Genomic DNA, 21,516 nt, shown 5'->3' with positions numbered 1-21,516 from the left:
TAGCATCTTGCTTGTGTCTTGCAGATTCCAGCTCACCTTTTTACCTCAAGGGTAAAGATCTGAAGAAGTTATCTGTCAGTTTGAAGGAGATTAGTCTACCCAAAGAGATCATTCTTGCCCTGGAGCGCCTTATCTGTGATGATTCTGCGTCTGTGGAACATGAGATTCCTGAGCTCCTCAAAGACCGCAACTGGTTCCTGATGCTGCTGAGAAACCTTGAGCAGCTACGGACGGAGAAGGCCATCCAGCTTGGAATCCTCAGGTAACGCTGCCCTAGCTTTGGAAGTATGATGCTTACAGATTGCCCGTTTAGTGAGGTGAAGAGTTGGTACTGGGCGAAGAGTCCTGGTCTCGGAGTTGTCCTTAATTTATTGGCATGCTGGCTCCGTACAGCAGCAAGTCAGTCTTTGAACGCAGTCTCTGTTTTCTCTCTCTCTCTTGATCTGGGGGTGAACTGATTGGCTGTCTGTGGCAGTATTAAGGTCCTTGATCGCTGCTGGAGTATGTTTTCATCATGTGCCATAGAGTTTGTGCACTCTGGCTAACAAGAGGACCCATGTTGGATTTTCCGTGGACCCGGTTCCATGTCCACGGTCTCTGCAGAAGATCCAGTATGGGCCCTGGATACTTTCGCTTGTTTCTTTGCTAAGCTTTGCGGACCTCAGGGTGTGCTGGGGGCTCCAAACACAGCTCCGTGGTCCGAGACCCCTAGGGCACTATCAGGTATGTTTTTGTTAATTATTCTTAAGGGAAGGGTATTTTTTTCATGCCAAGTTTGGTATAATCTTGTTCGGCATTTCTTTCTGTTTTGGTGAGCAAAGAATCCTACAGCAATTAAAATGGGAGCTGTCACTTTTTTGGCTCCAGCTTGTAGGATAATATGAATTTAACTTACCATGCCAGACTCAAATTTGATGTACTTTTTAATTGTACATTTTGTGCGAAACCGCGATTAACACCAAAAATCTTATTAACTGTAATGTCACGTGTTTTCTGGGCCCAGCGTAGGATAGCAGCAGCAGAGTCTTCCTTCCTACTGGCTGATCCCGGGCTTACTCTGGAGGTTACTCCCCCAGACTCAGCTAGAGCCTAGCCCCGGCCAGTTGCCACTTCATTGAGGGGGACACAACTTCGAAGCCTACGCCTAACACAAAGGCCATATTGCAACACTCAAGCGGGATTCATAGACACTGGTGGGAGAGGCTCGGTAAAGGGAGGTAGGTATCCTGGATCATTACTTGGCCAGAGACAAGCAGTGCCAAAGTTTGGGTGATATTTTTTGTTTGAGTTCAGCCCGCGTCCAAATATCCCACGTGACAACGATGACAAAAGTGAAGCAGCCAATCTGCCCCTCCCTTCCCACACGGTCTCTGCAGATTACCTGGCCCTCCTGAAGGCGAGCAGTCTGGACACCTCTGAAGATGTGAACCTGGAGCGTCCTTACGAGATTCCCTCTGCAAAGGTTGTGTCATAACTTGCAATCTGTAAGAAGGCTGCTTCAGAACTGTGAAGGGGGTGCGCTTCAGAAGAGAGATAGGGTGAGCTTCAGAAGATAGATGGAGTGAGCTTCAGAAGATAGATAGGGTGAGCTTCAGAAGATAGGGTGAGCTTCAGAAGAGGGAAGGGGGTGCGCTTCAGAAGAGAGATAGGGTGAGCTTCAGAAGATAGATGGAGTGAGCTTCAGAACATAGGTAGGGAGAGCTTCAGAAGATAGATAGGGTGAGCTTCAGAAGAGGGAAGTGGTGAGCTTCAGAAGAGGGAAGGGGTGAGCTTGAGAAGATAGATAGGGTGAGCTTCAGAAGAGGGAAGGGGGTGCGCTTCAGAAGAGAGATAGGGTGAGCTTCAGAAGAGGGAAGGGGGTGCGCTTCAGAAGAGAGATAGGGTGAGCTTCAGAAGATAGATGGGGTGAGCTTCAGAAGATAGATAGGGTGAGCTTCAGAAGATAGATAGGGTGAGCTTCAGAAGATAGGGTGAGCTTCAGAAGAGGGAAGGGGGTGCGCTTCAGAAGAGAGATAGGGTGAGCTTCAGAAGATAGATGGGGTGAGCTTCAGAAGATAGATAGGGTGAGCTTCAGAAGATAGATAGGGTGAGCTTCAGAAGATAGATAGGGTGAGCTTCAGAAGATAGGGTGAGCTTCAGAAGAGGGAAGGGGGTGCGCTTCAGAAGATAGATGGGGTGAGCTTCAGAAGATAGATGGGGTGAGCTTCAGAAGATAGATAGGGTGAGCTTCAGAAGATAGATAGGGTGAGCTTCAGAAGATAGATAGGGTGAGCTTCAGAAGATAGATAGGGTGAGCTTCAGAAGATAGATAGGGTGAGCTTCAGAAGATAGATAGGGTGAGCTCACTGGTTAGAGGCGGCAGGCCTGAGAGCAGAAGTCAGCCTGGGACCAGGGTTCAATTCCCGACGCGGCAGGGTCGTGGATCTTGGTCACCGGACTCGATAATTCTCGCTTCAGTGCTTACTCTAATCAGGGGTTCCACTCGGCAACTCTGGGCATTAGCTTGCCTAATCTCCACAACGGCCCCACCAATTCCGGGGATGCCTGGCTCCACCTTGGGGACTCCCAGCAAGGGACCATCCCACAGGGAAAGCCAGGACGGGTTCCCCAGAGTTATACAGCGCCGGGACGCCCCGTTGCTGGGGCAGCTGTGCGCTTTAAAAGTATACTACATTTACATTTACATTCAGAAGATAGATAGGGTGAGCTTCAGAAGAGGGAAGGGGGTGCGCTTCAGAAGAGGGAAGGGGGTGAGCTTCAGAAGAGGGAAGGGGGTGAGCTTCAGAAGAGTGAAGGGGGTGAGCTTCAGAAGAGTGAAGGGGGTGAGCTTCAGAAGAGGAAAGGGGGTGCGCTTCAGAAGATAGATAGGGTGAGCTTCAGAAGAGTGAAGGGGGTACGCTTCAGAAGATAGATAGGGTGAGCTTCAGAAGAGTGAAGGGGGTACGCTTCAGAAGAGAGAGAGGGTGAGCTTCAGAAGAGTGAAGGGGGTGAGCTTCAGAAGAGGGAAGGGGGTGCTCTTCAGAAGAGGGAATGGGGTGAGCTTCAGAAGAGTGAAGGGGTGAGCTTCAGAAGAGTGAAGGGGTGAGCTTCAAAAGAGGGAAGGGAGTGAGCTTCAGAAGAGGGAAGTGGTGAGCTTCAGAAGAGGGAAGGGGTGAGCTTGAGAAGATAGATAGGGTGAGCTTCAGAAGAGGGAAGGGGGTGCGCTTCAGAAGAGAGATAGGGTGAGCTTCAGAAGATAGATGGGGTGAGCTTCAGAAGATAGATAGGGTGAGCTTCAGAAGATAGATAGGGTGCGCTTCAGAAGAGAGATAGGGTGAGCTTCAGAACATAGATAGGGTGAGCTTCAGAAGAGAGAACATAGATAGGGTGAGCTTCAGAAGAGGGAAGGGGGTGCGCTTCAGAAGAGGGAAGGGGTGAGCGTCAGAAGAGAGATGGGGGTGAGCGTCAGAAGAGGGAAGGGGGTGAGCTTCAGAAGAGGGAAGGGGTGAGCTTCAGAAGAGGGAAGGGGGTGAGCTTCAGAAGAGGGAAGGCGGTGCGCTTCAGAAGAGGCAGCTGGATCTTGACAGTGTGGGCTGGGGAGAGGACGTATACACCCGCAACACCCCCTCTCTCCCAAGGATCGTACCATGACTCCAGGGCTTGGGGTGGAGTTGCGATACTGTTCCCACAACCGGACAGCCCCTATTCTAACTTGCATTACAACTATAATGCATGTCGTTTTGGTTCTTGCATTGTCCAGGATAAAGAGTACTATCTCAGTATGCACAGTATTTATGATTCATGTTGTTTTAAGTTGGGTTTTATGTATAATCAGGGCTCTCGGTTTTATGGTATTACATTTTTTTACATTTCAGTCTGTTTTTATCCATATTTATTTTGTGGTTTGTGAATAAATCTAGTAAAAAAATGGTGCATTTCCACATTTATTTAACTGATAAACATGCCCTTATACTCTGATTCCTGAAACGTTTTAGCAAATTCAGCAGGTAAACATGGCAAAACATAATCACAAGTAAATAGCCGCAATTTACCACAAATATATTTTAACATGTGCCTGTATTTAAAGATATCTTAACTTATTTTTAGACTGCTCATGCTGTCTCATTGCTCATATATTGTTTTGGAATTCACAGCAGACAGCATGGAAAGTCATTAAAAGCACACATTTCTGCATTTTCCCGCATTTTAAAAAGGAATACATCAGGAAACATTGTTTTCTGTCTGTATTTATCTGTAAAAATCTGTAAATAATCCTGTGTGGAGCAGTAAATAATCCTGTGTGGAGCCTCTTCTGTGGTGTATTCATTGTGTTGCTGTGTGAGTGTGTTGCACATATGCTTTACGTATTGCCTCCTATAACAAGCCTGCCTGCTTGGCGCCAAGCTACGAGAGGGTGAGCGTAGGTTATCTTTGATGTGTATATGAACTGCCCTGACTAGAGTAGGGGGTTCTGCCTGGCTTAGGTTCATTCCTTAGACAACCAGAAACCCAATTTCTAACAATGACTCAATTCATTTGAACTATAGCCTCCGTAGAGAGGTGCTCCCGTGGTTAATCTCCGGTAGAATCGTGGTGGCAGTAGAAGAGATACTATGGATCATCCAGTTGCTGCAGTCTGTGGTGAGGTTTCAGTGCTGTATGAACAAAAGAGCAGTCTGAAGGGCTGACTCTGTGGAAGAAGGGCACGATGGGTGTACACTGCTGAAGAATCCTGTGCAAGTTGGTTGAGTTCAAGATGCTGCATTTGAACTTGCGTTGTGTTGATAATCAGTGTCCTCTCCTGTAACTTTGCTTCTTTGATGCCGCCTGTTCAGGTTGTGTTGGGCCGAGGAGATAACGCTAGATCTTTGTGGTGCCTTTCACATTGAGCATAGATTGGTTTATTTTTCTCTGACCCTCTTGTTTCTGCTTTTTTTGCAGGATATTGAACAGGTTCCTGGATAACTACCAGGAGGATGTGCTGCCGTGGCACGAGAGCATTGAGCCCTGCTTGTCTTCGATGGCAACTCACAATAATGATCGGGAGGTAAGGCCAACGAAACATCACGTGCATGGCGGGATCGAAGGACGTCCCTTGGTTTGGCTGATAAGGGGAAAACATTTGGAGGTGAGGTGATGAGCCCGTTTGAGAGGAGGGTAAAGAAAGGACTCCTGATGATGTGAGGGCAAAAAGATTAATAGATCATTTGACAGGGACACACATCAAAAGCAACAAGAACACATGGAAAGATGGACATAGTGTCCTATGTGATCTTTTTACAGCTGAAGGCCTCCACACTCCCTCACTGCAGGACATGAAAGACGGAGCTGTTGCGTGCTTGCTCTTGATGGCACTGAAGCACTCCGCCTGCACTGTAAGCGAGCACAGCAGTGATGGAACTAATTTCCTGTGTGCTTCCAATGTCTCCGAAACTCATAAACTTCCTTCCTGTCAGTGAGGATATCAATCAATCATGATTTGTTGAGTGCGATTACTCACCCGTGAGGGTCTCAAGGCGCTTGGGGTGGGGAGGTGCAGGTTCCAGTCCATCAAGGAGGAGGCCAATCGAAGAGCCATGTTTTGAGGTTTCTTGTGAAGATGGGGAGTGATGTTATCTGTCTGAGGTGGAGCGGAAGGGCGTTCCAGGCTCTGGCGGCAAGGAAGAAGAAGACTCCTGATCTGGACTTCCTGGCGTGAGGGACCACAGCGTCGGAGAGCTGGGCTGATCGTAGGGTCCTTTGGGGTGCGTGGAATTCGAGTCGGCTGTTCAGGTATGCTGCTCCAGTGTTGTGGAGCATCTTGAAAATGATTCTAACCTCGACAGGGAGCCAGTGGAGTGTGCGCAGGTGCTGGGAGATATGGCAGTGTCTTGGCAGGTTGAGGACCAGTCTTGCAGCGGCGTTCTGGATGTTTTGTAGCTTGCGGGTGAGGCTTTTGTTTACTCCGGCGTATAGTGTGTTGTCATAGTCCAGTCAGACGAGGGCGTGAGTGACGGTCTTTCTGTGTTCGAGGGGGATCCATTTGAAGGTCTTGCGTAGGAGGCGGAGGATGTGGAAGCAGGAGGATGCGACGGAGTTGATCTGGCGGTCCATTTTGAGTTCGAAGTCCAGGATGATTCCAAAGTTGCGTGCGTGGTCCATGGGGTGGGCGGGCTTCCGATGGCAGAGAGCCACCAGATGTTGTTGCAGGCGTCGGGGTGTGGGCTCATGATGAGTACTTCTGTTTTGTCAATGTTTAGTTGTATGCAGCTGTTTTTCATCCATTTGGCGACATCTTCCATGCCTTTGGCATTTTTTGCATTGGGTTCTTTAGAAAGGGAGAGGATGAGTTGGGTGTTGTCTGCTTATGAGACAATGTTGAGTCTGTGGGTTCTGACGATGGGGGCGAGTAGAGTCATGTAGATGTTGAACAGGGTGGGGCTGAGGGAGGATCCCTGGGGTCTCCGCAGGTGGTTGGTGTAGGGTCCGAGAGGAAAGGAGGGAGTCTGACCCGGTGTGTTCTGCCGGAGCGGAAAGAGTGGATCCAGTCGACGGCCTTGCCCCGGTTCCATGCATTGTGAAGCCTGCGTGTTAGGGTGCGTCGAGAGACTGTGTCGGAGGCCGCTGAGAGGTCGAGGATATTGAGTATTGGAACATGGTCCCAGCATCCCATTAGTTCTTTGACTCTGTGGGACCCCAGAACCTCCTCTTTGTAAATGAAGATATGCAGTAACGGAAGATGGACTTAGCACGCCGTGTGGTCTGGGTGCGCCTCTCTCTCTCGGAGGACCTGTAGTAGTGAAGGGTGAATTCAGGGTCCTGTGTGCCTTTGATGCCTTAGAAGGGTACATTGGTCATTCTCCTTTTCCCCTGCCAGTCCACAAATGTCGCTCTGGTGAAATCCTGTTTTACCTTCACTGGCAAATAGGTAACATTTGATGCTTTTGAAATGAATAGGACACCCATTTCCTGTAGCACCCGACATCGCCACCTCATCTGGAAAACACTGGCGCCAGCCTGTTGAGAATAAGGAAGTCTTTCTTTATCGTCTTCAAACTACTGCTGGTTTTCAGTCTCCCCAGACGAGGAAGGCATGAAAGGCCTTCGTTCCTCTGCCCCTTGTGCAGGCAGTTGAATCTTCATAGCTTCTAGAAATAGGATGGAATGCTATGTTGGATTTGAAAATACCCACACGGTATAATAGTGCCTTCACTGCACTGCTAAGGGTAGTGATACTGGTCCATATAAATAAAATCCTAGATAACTGAGATGTATGTAGCTTGTGAGGCTGGGCTCCATTGTTACACTGGTCTCATGAGCCATCCGGATCAAATGTGTACTGATGGCACACCCAGATTCAACTTGTTTCACATTCATGCTTTGGGTCCTCACAGTTTTCCGTCCACTCCCACCTCCAAGAAAGAAGGTTGCAGTGAGTTTTCCCTTTAATATTTCTCCACACCAATAAACTTTGGAGTTCACCGCACACCTCCAGGTCCCAGACCCTTGGGCCATCCACGGCCCTCTGGATCCTCGTGTTCTTGATCTTCTGTCTTTGACGTCAGAGAATATCCACAAAACGCCATTTAGTCCTGGGCTGACCTACTCAGTGTATATAATCTTTTTCTGTCCCAAGAGCTTAATGACACCAAGTGGGCGTCTTGCTTTGCCTTTCGGTCTAAAAAATCCTGTGTTTTCTCTGAGACACTGGAATCACCGCAGGATGCAGAGATAACCAGTCGAAGACATCTACGGGTATCTGGACCCCCACACCGCCGAAGAGGACCTTGAGTCTTAGGGCATTTCCTCTCCGCTTTCCATGCCAGAAGTGATTGGCTCCAGTACATCAGTCGCTGATTACGAGGAGGAAGAAGGGGCTCCATTCACTTCAGCGGAGTCTGGGTCTTCTACAAAGGCCACACCTAGACTTGTGAGTATGATTGAATTCGGGCTCCGGTCGGCTTCCTAGAAAGGCATCCTAGCCGAAAGGCGTTCCTCCGAATTATGTCTATTCCCATTGGCGATTGGATCCAAAGACGCCTTCTGGCACTGAGAATCTCAACACCCTTCAAGGCCAAAGCCACCATCCACTCCTGTACCTTCTTCGGTGCCTTGATGTCAAGACCTGCTTCCACGGTTGTCTCAGACAACTCTGAAAGACCAATCCTCATAAAGCTGCAAGACCAAACAATGAGAAAAAAAATCAGCTATCCATTAACCTCCCCATATGGAAAATGACTCCCAAAGTACTCCACGCCCCTCCAAGGATTGCCGACTTTGATAAGGAAAAGGATTGACTTTGGAAAAAAACCTGCACCACACATTCTGTCAGAGGCCATACTAACCCCAAAGTGGTATAAGTAGATGACTACTAGCCGACTTCCTTCCCATTACCCTCCAGCACCTCCAGCTCCCCTTTCACCTCTGCAAACTCATCTAAGAGGGTCACAGCATTCATACTCAGACCAGGGGGAGCCTATAAAACCCTACAGGGGATTAGTAGGGGTTGATCCATTCCCATCCCAGGGATGACCCATGGGAGAACTACAATATTGACCAGATTCAGATAATTTACCTATAAAGGCCTCCCCTGATGATGCGACCACCTATCGGGGGGCAATATAGAGTGGAGCTGCCTATCATAACTTTGATGAGCCCACATCTTGGCTGAAGAGAAATATTTTCTTTTGGATATGCTCTCGATATTAGAGCACTCTACAATTTCTTCCTATGCTCATGGGGATACTGAACACTGTCCTTGAAATCTTTGCTGAGCCAGTCAAGGCCAGGCAGGTCAGTCAATCAATCGGGATTTATATAGCGAGGGGAATCACCCACGAGGCCCTGGAGTTGCTAACTGCTTCACGGAGACAGCAATGAAAAACGAGGCAAAAGCAGGGGAAAGCACTCAGCAAAACAAGAAGGAAGCAGAGCAGTACAGCAGCATGGGAGGGCTGGGTCTGGAGCCTACTCAAAAGGGGGGAAAGGAAGGAGGAAGTAGTAAAAAAACACAAGTAAAAGCAGGAGAAAGCACTCAGAATAATGGGGGAGAGGAAGGAGAAAGCAATACAAAATGTATTTGACAAAAGCACGAGAAAGTACTCTGAAGAAAGGTGGGAACGGATGGAGAAAGCAGTAATAAATGAGGCAAAAGCAGGAGAAAACACTCAGAAAAACGAGGCGGTAGCAGAGCAGTGCTGCAGCACAGGAGAGCTGGGCCTGGGGCCTACTGAGTAGGGGAAAGGAAGGAGGCAGTAGTAAAAAAAAGGTAAAAGCTGGAGAAAGCACTCAGAAAAATGGGGGAAAGGATGGAAAAAGGAAAAAACAAGGCAAAAGCAAGAGAATACTCAGGAAAATGGGCGAAAAAGGGGAAAACAGTAAAAAACGAGTGAAAAGCAAGTGAAAGCACCCAGAAAAAAGGGGAGGAAGCAGAGTGGAGCAACAGCACAGGAGAGCTGGGCGCTCGGCTAGGGAGGTTACACCCAGAGTAGAAACATTCATCCCCTCTCCATCTGATCCCAGGTTCAGTAGTGGTCACGTACCTCCAAACTCTCTGCTAGTGCACAGGATAATCACATTTGTAAAGCGCACAATCACCTGTAAGGGTCTCTAGGCGCTGGGGGCCGTCGGGAAGATTAAGCGAGCTATTGCCCAGAGTCACATGGTGCTGGGCTAATCTGCCGCCGGGGATCGAACCGTGAGCCCCAGATTCCGGAGTCAGTCGCCCTAGCCACGGTGCCACACCTCTCCCCAGGAAGCTACAAGTGGGTCTCTGCATAAGGGATAGGAGATGTTCCCACCACCTGATCAAGACGCTAAGAGCTTTTACGCAGCAAGCAAAAGGGTACTAGTTGTGTGGGCCATACACTGGTGCACTCCCAATTCTTTAGGCTACCTCACACGCTGATACAGAGCTCAGTAGAATGAGAATGAAGAGTTCATCCACATCATCGTAACAAATTCAGGAAATGGGGGAGGGAATGGGTTTGGAAACGGTCTTCACTTCCACCACATACGTTGTGCCAGGTGTACGAACACCTTGGTCATACTCCTCCGTCACTCCTGGCTTTGCATATCGGGCTTTAGGGTTGAGGTCCAGCAGCAACTCAGAACTGCCATTCGATGAGGAATATCTCACTGGACCACAGGTGGGTGAGACGCTTGAAAAAATCAGGAGGGACACTTATATCACAAAGTCGATGGATGCCGTCCGCTCCGGGGTTTCCGTTCGTAAGCAGAAGTACAGGGGCGGAACCAAGTCAGAAGTGTAGAGGTACACTTGAGGCTCATTCAGGGGCAGCAATTCAAAACAGGGGCGAGAGTAGCAGAGCTCCTCTTGCAAGGGGGAGCTTCTGCTTCCGAGCACTGGCTTACCCCACATCCCTTCCACTCCAGGAGGAAATCACCCGTGACAAATGGGTTCCTGTAATAATCGAGAGACACACAGATGGTGGACGGAATGCAGAGCAAATCAAACATTCACCCCCAGTCAAGTGATCTGGGTTAAATCCATTGTTTTGCTTACCATGCCACCCCAGTTTAGACCCAGCCATATGCAAATCAGTCTTGACCCTGTGCCTCATGGGAACAGTCCCTTTGCAAATAGATGTTTAACTATTTAACCCTGATCAGGTGCAACCCATGGCAGGATAGTAACACAAGGGAGTACATTTTGGGTCCTAGTCCACTGAGGAGGTCTACACTTCACAAGCGTCATCAAGAACTAGGTACTGGTGACGGGAGCTCACTTAATAAGCGGAGGACGAACACGCTCAAGACAGAAAGGGGGAGCATGGTTCTATAGAGGGCAGGATATCTCTCCCTGCTAGTATGTTATATTTTCACTTACCTGAATATTCTTCTGTCCCTTGAGGGACACTCGTGGCAACCATTTCTCAGAAGCTGGTGAGGGAAAAAGGAGAGAAATGACCAACGATTGTGTCTTCTGGAGGCTGCAATCCCAAGACGGAGAGACTATATGTTACTTAGAAGAGTAATACTGATTGGAAGAAACCTTTAGTTATAAGATCTTGTTGCATTCCCTGTGTATAGAACTTTAAACGTTTAAGTAAAAGCCACCAAATGTAGACCGGAAAAGCCTCCCCAAGCTTATTTTTGACCGTCCCTCCACGATGTAACAGTAGGGGTGTTATGCTATCTCCTGTAGAGGTGTCCTGGAATAAAGATCCTGTGTTTGCATCTTCCAGTCTAGGAGACAGTGAGCAGACTCTCGTCCCTGGAGAGGAGGGTACAGTGGGATCTTTTCTTGGATTTCTGGGGCAGTCAGTATTTCTCATTTTCTACTGCCCTTTAACACATTTCTCAAGTTCATCGGTACCACAGCGCCACGTGAGTCTATTTGGAAGCGAAGCCAAGGAAGTGGAAGGAGTTAAAAGTTCAGATACACCTGAGACAGCAAATACCACCAGTCATTTACAGCTAAGTAGAAGCTATGAGAAAGGCACAACACCGAAGGTGCCAACACCTTCTGGGACCACGGTTTCTTGATTAAATAGGTGTTTCTGGGATCTTCCACAAAGCTCTGTAATTTAATGATTTTAATGAAGATGCTCATGATCGAGAACTAAGTCTACAGTTATTAAACCATTTAAACTCTGTTTGCTTCCAGCGTTCTTTAAATGTTTGACATTATCTGCATAATAGACTGTTTCCTTAGCTGATACTATAGATAATTATTCTAATGAGAGTTTAAGTGCAAACTTCAATAATGCTTTTATCATGTCTGCAGGTCGTTCAAGAATTCATCCGGTTCTTGCACCGGCTGGCCACAACAAACAAAGACTGTGCGGTGGTCATGTGCCGGCTTGGCACCAGGGAGGCCCTCTCCAAAGCCTTAGACAAACACAGCTCCAATTTGCTCCTCGTGACGGAGCTGAAGGATGTGGTGACCGACTGTGAAAAGTATGCGAGCCTCTACAAGAAGATGACCACGAGCATCTTGGCCGGCTGCATCCAGGTGAGAGCCTGGGACGCTTCACACTCTGTGTAGAGCGAGGGGTGACACAGCACGAGCATCCTGGCCGACTGCATCCAGGTGAGAGCCTGGGACGCGTCACACTCAGGTAGAGCGAGGGGTGACACAGCACGAGCATCCTGGCCGGTTGCGTCCAGGTGAGAGCTTGGGACGCTTCACACTCGGATAGAGCGAGGGGTGACTCCACGTGTGAGCTGAGCCTAGGATGCGCTGGTTCCCCTTTAATGCTTTTCTGAACTGGTCAGGGGTAGCTCATAATGAGGTGAGTGGTTGATTGTGTACTGCGCTGATCAGGAATTAGCTTTTTTCCCAATTTTGTGCCTCTATGTGATTGGTGTAGGCAATAAACTAAGCCACTTTCGTAGCTAAACAGGAGCTTGAAGAACTACACACTTGAAACACAGATTTTGCACATAAGAAAGGTTTAGCAACAAATTTGTTTTTGTTTGCCTTTCCTTCTGTATTATTTTATTGATTTGTCAATCGCTCGCTTGTGACATTTGGCAACCAATATAGTGACTGTGTAGTTCATGTCCGTGAGGATGGCTATGAGGTGGCCTATATCTGATTGGATAATATGGGTCTGCAGTATCGGATCTTTAATAGATTCACGTGCTTGAATCACCTCTATCGTTGAGCTGGGAGTCCCACGGTAACACAGGAAAGCTATGACATAGTCACAACAATTTTTTATAAGGACAAGGGAACCCAAAGGCAATAAACTAGGGACCTTGGGCAAGTAATTGTTATTAACGACAGGGGTCCCTAGAAACTAATATTGGTGATCAAATTAACATACACTAAATAGACAGTATGCTCTTTGTCCAACCGGACAGAGTTTATTTAATCAATGTAGGAGACAACAAAATTATTATCAGTAAGTGGGCACAACCTGTGACCACGCAAACTGGAAAAACAACAACAACAACAACAATAGGAAAAAGGAAATTCAGGCAAAAAGAAAAGGGGTCTGTTTCCTAGTAGTCAGTAGACAGACTTGATTGCATATCAGTACCATTGCGCAAAACATTCCAAATTTTTAAGGCATATGGTACATTAGTGTCGACGTTTCGATCCCTTAACTAAGATGTATAGAACAGGGGTGTGGAATTGTTTAAAAAATCTACTTGTCCAAGGGACAAAATTGTATAGAAATCTACTTGTCCTGCAAAAAAATCCACTTGCCTTACCTCTTTACTGAATCAATAAGATAGACAGGCAAAAGTGTAAATTAGGTTGTAGACCGTGCGTTTTAGACATTCAATACATTGAAGCTTCCATTTGGGAGAACAGTGTCAACAAAGGTTGCATATTCGAATCAGAAATTCCCAATATAATATACACCAAGGTAATGTGTAAGTCAGTATTACATATTTACAGGATAACATTTTTGCATAAGGTATTTACAAACAATATAAAACGCAGTCACATATCGGCTAGAACCAAGCTGCTACCCACAATGCATTTAAGATTCATGCAATAGGCAAGGGTGGATATGGATGTGATCTGTGATTATGTTTAGATTAGGGTGTCCTGCTCAGGAAAGCATGACATTTCTAGCTGTCCTGTGAAGGGTAGGAGACAATTCCTATTTTCCAAAGGGACGGGTCTTCAGATTTCAGCCCCACATAGTCTTCAGATTTCAGCCCCACTTAGATCAAAACATCATCTCTGAAAGTGTGTACGGTTTTCATTTGGATCTGTGACATGATACATAACGGCAAGATTGGGGTGGGTGGGGAGGCACACTTAGACCTATGCTGTAGAAGTCTTACCAACATTACACAGTCAGTCCTAGAAGCACAGGTTGGTGCTGTTGTTTCTTCTGCTTAGAACTATTCGTATTGTTTCCCGTTTTTTTCCCCCCTGGCACTTAAACTCATTATGTCTGCCCTGGTCATCTCCCGGCTAGACTATGCCAATGCCCTTTACAACGGCATTCCGGCATATAGCTTACGCAAACTCCAGCTTGTGCAGAACCAAGCATCCCGGCTGGTTTATGGCCTTCCCCGGTTCCATCATTCTACACCTTTGTTGAAGGAACTGCACTGGTTGCCTGTTCGGCAACGTTCGCTTTTTAAAATGGGGTGCATGGTATTTCAGGCACGACAGGGAACGGCCCCGGCCTTCATTTCTTCCCTTTTAACTAACTATGTTCCCGTCAGACATCTCCGGTCGTCTGATCGGTCCCTATTGCTAGTCCCTCGTTTCATCAGGAAAAAATGGGGAGGTTCCAACTTTTCTGTACTAGCCCCGGTATTTTGGAACTCCCTGCCTGACCACCTTCGAGCTTTAAAACAATACTCCCTCTTCCGCAAGGGCCTGAAAACCTTTTTGTTTGCTCAGGCTTTTCCCCTCTAATGGCCCAGCCCTGTTTTATTGTTTGCCGCCAAAGCGCCAAGAAACCGTAATGGTGTATGATGCGCTATATACATTTTTTAAATTCAAATTCAAATTCAGAAGCATTATTAGGGAATGAAGTGCCCTTTGCAGCTGCATGTGAAATAAATCACTAAGCTTGAATCTTTACTGCACCAGAGAAGTCTATCTAAGCCTCCCAAAGAAAGAATCTGCAGCAACTCGAAAGTCCACTTCAATACTGGTTTGCTGGGCAGTATTATCTTCCACCAAGCCCAAGACTCAATTTGTTATACAGGCTCATAAAACAGTGGCAGACACTCCTTAAGGACACCATAAACTAACAGTTGAGGTCAAGGGTGAATTACCCTGCCCCAGCTTGCTATATGAAACCAATACAAGGGCAGTTCATATACTGAACTGCACATGATCTAAATTAACATGTCAGGTGACTTGCTTTTTAAATAAAGTATACAGTGTTGTAAGAGAAAACCCAGCAAAAACGTGAGGAATGTATCTTGCAGGACAAATCTCCTAGCAAAAAGAACCAGGGGTCTATTAAAAAAAAGCCAGAAGTAAAAACGGTTTTGTTTTCAAAACATTCCCCAGTTCAGCTGTAGACTAGAGACTGACCTATCAAACTGTGGGGGCATTTTGAGAGGGTATGAGAAATTTACATTGACTATGGGTCACCAAGCCCTACTACCGTCTGACCGTCAAGTCTGCAAGGAGGCCCTTTCGCTCACTAGGTCCTGCAGGACTTTTTAGTGTGATTCCACTCCTCAGACCCTATGTCTTTTGGGAGTTAATGCTAGTGCACACTTTGTTAGATGAAGAATCTGCATTTATAGGTATCCATCCAAAGAAAAAGTTATTTGCCTGTATAACTATCCTTCTCGTGGATATGCTTCCCACAGATGTCTCACTGCTGTCCTCCTCCCCGGACCTCTGCCCTTCTGAAAAGAGCAAGTGAGGTTTGGCACACTGTCCTCTCCAGTCTGACATGGGTGATCCTCTTCTGGGAGCGCAGAAGAGCTCAGTGTGCAGGGGTGAGGTATAACTGTGACTCCGCTCAGTCACTTCCAAAGGTGACGCAAGGTCACCGTGGAGCCCAATGTCTCCAACTGCTGGTGCACAGTAACAACTGCTGTGCACAGTAACAACTGCTGGTGCACAGTAACAACTGCTGGTGCACAGTAACAACTGCTGTGCACAGTAACAACTGCTGGTGCACAGTAACAACTGCTATGCAAATTTCCAGACCCAGTCTGGTGTCTGCGAGTATTCAAAAGGTGAGGAATCTGTGGTTACATAGAGCATCCACCTGAAAGATTGTTACTGAAGGTAAGTCACTTGTTTTTTCTGAAACAGATTATTCATTGCCCCATGATGTGGCTACGTCCTCCTTTCCCAGTGCAACCGCAAGATCTGCATTCTCTAACTGTCCTGAGTGTGGGGAGCACTATTTCTGTTGGTTAATGGATGGATGTCGGACATATTGTTACGTTTGTAGAATATTATAGAATATTTGGTGGTAGTGCTGCAGGCCTCCAGAAACTTATACCTAACGCTTCTAGCTACGAAAACAAAATAATGGGAGTGTCCGTTCACCCGTGCTAAGATGTGCTTTGAGTCGCATGATATGTGATAACCTTACGTCTAGCGCTGACCGTACACCACATGCAGCGTTAGTCTTTCCTGTTTGAGGCCTCACCGTACCTCGCTGTTTCATGCCTTGTTGTCTCTATTTCCAGATGGTTTTGGGGCAGATTGAGGAACATCGGCGCAACCACCTGCCAATCAATATCCCATTTTTTGATGTTTTTCTGAGGAATCTCTGCCAAGGTTAGTTCTTTACTTAGTGCTTGCAATAGTGCATTTCTCCCAAACCATGGTTCACAATCTGTTCTTAATTAACAAATCAATTCCTTCCCTAAACTCTGCCTTTGATTTCTTCCTGAGGTGATCTCATGCCCCTGCTAGGAAATCCAGTCCTTCACCGCCCTAAATGGCTAAAGCCCTTCCTTCTGTAATCTAACAGGCCCCCTCAATAGGTTTAATGCAAAACAGCCATAGTTGCAGTGCCTCTGGCACCTGGGTCATAATGTTAGGAATAAGTCCCCATAACTTTGCATTATTTATCACTAAATATCAGCTTTAAATGTTTTTGGGAAATACAGCCTTTTTTTCTCCAAACATGAGCATATCAGTTCTTAAAATACATATACTTCTGTCTCGAATACCCGCTTTTCAATTTTGGTATACAAATATAATTTCAACCAAGCAAAACCTTGTTGTTTAGTAGGTGCGGCTGCATTCAGGGAAGCTACTTACTCTGAGTTGGAGAGCTACAATGTAGCTCACGAGATACTCGTTGGAGAAGCCTTCACATTGGTGCACGTGGGAGGCAATCGAGGGGACACTGAGGAGAATGCTTTTTGTTTTATATTTGCATTTTCCTTCATGTCATGTTTCAGTTTCTTGTAATGCTTTGTGACTTGACCTTTTAACTGTACCCTGTAATTTACAGAAGTTTATTTAAATTGAAACAAATTGCCTCATATATATTTATACAGCATGGAGTTAATCTGTTTTCACTTTTACACATTAGTCACATGGTATGTGTTTAAATGTGAAAGTAAATGTTGCCCCGTTATTGGTGAACAAGGCTGGTTACAGCCGAAACACGTTCGATGTAGAATGGCAAATAAAGAATATATATGCCCCCACACAGCAGCGTCGTCCCCTTTTTTCAAGTGGATATTTGTGTGTGTGTGTATATATATATGTAGAAAAAGCTTTATTCGAGTTATACACTCATAAAAGCAAACACATATAAATTGCATACATTTCTTAAAAACATCAAACGTTCTATAACAATTAATTTGTAGTTAAAAATACATAATACACAAGCATAAAAATTGTTTATCAATTGAAGCTAAAATAAGCTTTTTCATAATATGCGGAAACTAAATGCATGTTACAATACAGAAACCTCCGCGTTACGGACCATTCCCGAGTTTATGCAATAAAAACTCATACCATACGTGTTAACCGCATTTTAAAGTTAAAATTCATATATATCTCCTAATTGCTGTCTGCAAGAAGAAGTCATACATGGGAAAATGGGAAAATGTAGAATTCAGAACACATTAGTGGATAGAGCCCTCCTCCTTAAGGACCATGCCCACCCCAGGTATTTGGCAGTTCCGAGTACGATGGACATTTCAGTGGAGGAGCAAATAATTCTCAGCCCCTCAACACCACTTAGGACACCGAGGTTCCTACAAACTGGAGCTAACCAGGATTTCCTTGGGTTTACATAAGCCACACACGAAAAAAGAAAATGTGCGATGCTTTCATTGGGGGCCCCACATGACGGACAACACGCACTACCTCCAGTTTTCCACCTGGACGTCATACACCTCAGGGGGAGAGAGCCTGCCCTTAGCTGGAAAAATAATTTCCTATCTGTTGGAACAGTTATACAGTCCCAATACTTTTCTAAGGATGGTTTTTGTTTCATTTCCAAGAATCTACCCCCCATGGATTCCGAGGTTACGCTCCTCCAAATTTTTTGATCAATGTGGTTCCAATATAGTTCTTTAATACTGGATTTACTAGGGAATACTTCCCCGAGGGGGTTTTCCCACAATTTGGAGAGCCCAAGCTCTGCAAGGACATCCCTTAGCATTTTTAACCATATAATTTTATGGAAAACATCTAGTTTGGCTAATGCTAAGAACCCCTCAGCGTAGTGTCTTATTTCCACCGTAGTCCATAGCCGTCTCCAATAAAGGATAGGCCTCAGACGGGCACGGTCACTAAGCGATCTTCTACCTAAATCTAAACCAAGCGGTATCAGTGGGGTACTTTGAGGGAGACTAGTTATCCCTCTCACAAACCTGTTCTCAGATCTTTGGAGGGTAGTAAGACTCTCAAAGCCCCAGACTTCAGCCCCATAAAGGGTTGCGCCCAGGGCTTTTGCGTCATAAACCATGAGAACAGGTTTTATAGGCCTGGTTTTGGATTTTACTTGCTCGACCCTGAGTGCTCCAGAAATCTGCTGGTGTTTCAACACCGCCTTCTCTATGTGTCTTGACCAACCGAGTTTACTTGATATCTCGACCCCAAGGTATGTAAAAACATCTACCAACTCTAGATTGATATTGTTCAAAAATACATTGGGTCGAGATTGACGCTTTTGCCCAAAGGCCATCAACTTGGTTTTATTTACATTGACCTCGAGACCCCGTTCTTTACAAAATGAGTCAAAAATGTTCAAGGCTCGCTGGAGACCCGACGGGGTTTTAGACACGATCAAAGTGTCGTCAGCGAACATCAGAATTGGAACTCTGATGCCCGCTAACGAAGGTGCGTCAACCATTACGTCCAATATCCTGTCTACGATGCCATTAATGAACAGGGAGAACAGCAGGGGTGCCATAGCACATCCCTGCCGGACCCCCCGCTCAACTGGGAAGTTGGTGGTGGATTCCCCATTCCTCCCCCACTGGACCTTTGCATAATTGCTTTCATGCAGACGCATTATCAGCGTGAGCAAATCAGGTGGGACCCCTATTTTGTACAGAACCTCCCACAGCGTGCGCCTTGGCACCAGGTCAAAGGCGGCCCTGAGATCTACAAATGCTACATAGAGCCTGCCTTTGCCCAGGAGTACAGTCCCCCACCGCAGCATGGTGAAGCGAAAAATTTGGTCAACCGTGCTAGTTGCACGTCTGAATCCTGCCTGGAAGGGGGATAAAGCATTGTTGTCATCTACCCAGGCCATAAGTTTGTCAACCAACATCTTCCCCACCACTTTTTGCATGGTGGCCAACAAACTTATTGGTCTATAATTTGCCGGGAGTGACCGATCGCCTTTCTTAAAGATCGGTATTATTATTGCCCCCTTCCATATATTTGGGATTTTTGCCCCTTTCGCTAAGCCATTTCCCAACAAGGTCGCGTATTTTGCCCACTGGGCCTTATCGTGTTTAAAAATGTCTGAGGGGATTCCATCTAGCCCAGGGGCTTTCCCCCCCTGCAGACTTGCTATTACAAGTTCCGCGTCCTTGTATAAAAATAAATCACCCTTGCAGATATATATATATATGTTTGAGGCATGTGGGCTGCTGAATTCATCTCTTGTGCATAGATCGCCGCCTAGTGTTGGGTCCGGATGATTGCACATTGTTGTCCTGGAAGAGTCTTCGAAGTATCACGAAATAGGTGACTCCTCCCCTGGATTACAGTGCGCATGGGCATCGACTCCATCCCCAGATTGTTTTTTTCCGCCATTGGGTTCGGATGCATATTTGATCACTCAAGTTCGGAATCAATAGAATACTTTCTTTTTGGCCAAAAGGCCTTTACTATATCGTCGGTATTGTCTTGCGCTCGGTGCCCAGTTCTGTTCCAGCTCAGTTCCCGAGTCGGACATCCAGAGGAGTCGCGTGGCTCTTTGGCACTGAAGGCCCGGTCGATGCCAGAGGCCTTATTCGACAAACCATCATGGAACGGAGCCTGTTCAAGAGGTGCCCCGTATGCAACTCGAAGTATCCTCACATCGACGGCCATCCGGTGTGCAACAAGTGCCTGTCGCCGGATCACGATGAAGCCAACTGTATGGCTTGTTCTCGTTTCCGCTCCAAGAAGACGATTCGACTTCAGCGCGCAAGCAGGCCCAGCAGACGGCACCTGACCGGTGAACATTTTCGATACAGAGGAAGATGAGGCAGACAAGCAGGAAGTTCAGGAGCCGATGTCCGATCCAGCAGCGGAGATCGACTCCAGCTACGACGCTGATGTTGAAATGCTCGATACTGAAGAAGTTGTCAACGAGGTAGGAGACGACGATGGGGCCTATGGGGCCATGGAAGATAGCTCGAGCAAGGAGCTATGCCCAACCGTCGAACCGCTTCATAAGGCTCAGGTCGAGGGATCGCCACATGGCCTTACCCAAGATCTTACACTGGGTTCTACAGCCTCGCCTACAGGCCCGGCTTCGGACACTTCTAAGGAGCCACTGGTTGTGAAAACGAAACCGAAAGAGAAAGCATTGGTGTCTACGCAACCGAAAGCACTTGAGGCAACATCGAAACCGAAAATGCGTGTTGCTTTGGTCGGCTCGAAGTACTCTGACCTATCGGCGCCGACGAAGCTTAAAAGTGTTATCGACCCGGTGAGGTCGCTAAAGGGTGTCGACCTGAAAACTGGGACACCGAAAACACTGGTCAAGGTCGTCGACCCGAAGAAATTGGCGCCGAAGACCGTCGACACAGAAAAAGGACTCTGAGCTCCAAAGGTTATCGATCCTGCACGTCGCCACACAAGCCCAAAAGCAATGCAAGCCTCGAGTCCGCGCCTGGCAGTGGCTCGAAGGAACCAGTCGAGTCGACGCAGCCGTCCGCCTCCTTCTCGAAGCAGGTGTCGGAATCGTTGAAACACATTAAGGAGAAGGCTTCACCTCTCGGTCCGAAAGATACTTCCACGCCGAAGCCTGCCACCAAACCTCAAAAGTCGCCGGCTCCCATTCAGTTTACGCTGCCACCAAAGGTGGTGCCGAAGGCCTTCGCCCCTAAGACGGCCGTCGAAGCGTCCATGAAGGTGTCCACGGGGCCGTAGCCTACACCTGGGGTTGTGGGCACAAAGCATTGACAACCCCCGCTTGAGGAGCCGTCGGAACAATTCATCGACGCCGACACGGGTAATCTTTCTATTTACAAACGAAAGATCGCCCCGGCACAGCCTATGGAGTCCTACAAAATTCCATTAAAGAAGAAGAAGAAGGATTCCACGGCTTCACCCGTTCTTGTCGAACTGATAGGAGCAGTGTCCTGGCCACGTGGAGCTATCTCGCCCACTTACTGGGATGTGGAGACTGGGGAAGGTGACTATGATGAGTACAACTACCCTGTAGACACTGATCCTGAAGATCACCATGAACCCTGGGCAGATGCTAATGACCCAGGAGATCCACAAACTGCCCCGGACAGTCAGGTGTATACCGTAAAAACATCGCCTACTGAAGACTCGGCGGCGTTTAATGCGCTTATTGAAAGGGCAGCCAAAAATCATGATATTCAGCTCCATGCTGACCCTATTGAAGTGGATTTTTTGTTTGACACCTTTTCCACCTCTGAGAGGACTGTCAAGACTCTGCCGATGCTAAAGGGTGTCTTAAAACATGCTGGAGACATTTT

General features: G+C 47.1%; 1 protein-coding gene across 1 annotated transcript in view; it reads left to right on the top strand.

Moving 5' to 3' along the window:
- The window catches only part of LOC144762121 (cullin-9-like), a 343,786-nt gene that overhangs the window by 139,806 nt on the left and 182,464 nt on the right, over window positions 1–21,516 (top strand). The window contains exons 13-16 of the mRNA XM_078647249.1: window positions 25–262; window positions 4,921–5,026; window positions 11,708–11,935; window positions 16,066–16,156. Coding sequence (XP_078503375.1) covers window positions 25–262; window positions 4,921–5,026; window positions 11,708–11,935; window positions 16,066–16,156 — 663 coding nt within the window. The remainder of the gene's footprint in view (window positions 1–24; window positions 263–4,920; window positions 5,027–11,707; window positions 11,936–16,065; window positions 16,157–21,516) is intronic.

Source organism: Lissotriton helveticus, chromosome 6 (genome assembly GCF_964261635.1).
Source record: "Lissotriton helveticus chromosome 6, aLisHel1.1, whole genome shotgun sequence".
Lineage (NCBI taxonomy): Eukaryota > Metazoa > Chordata > Amphibia > Caudata > Salamandridae > Lissotriton > Lissotriton helveticus.
This window is presented reverse-complemented; position numbering and strand designations above follow the sequence as displayed.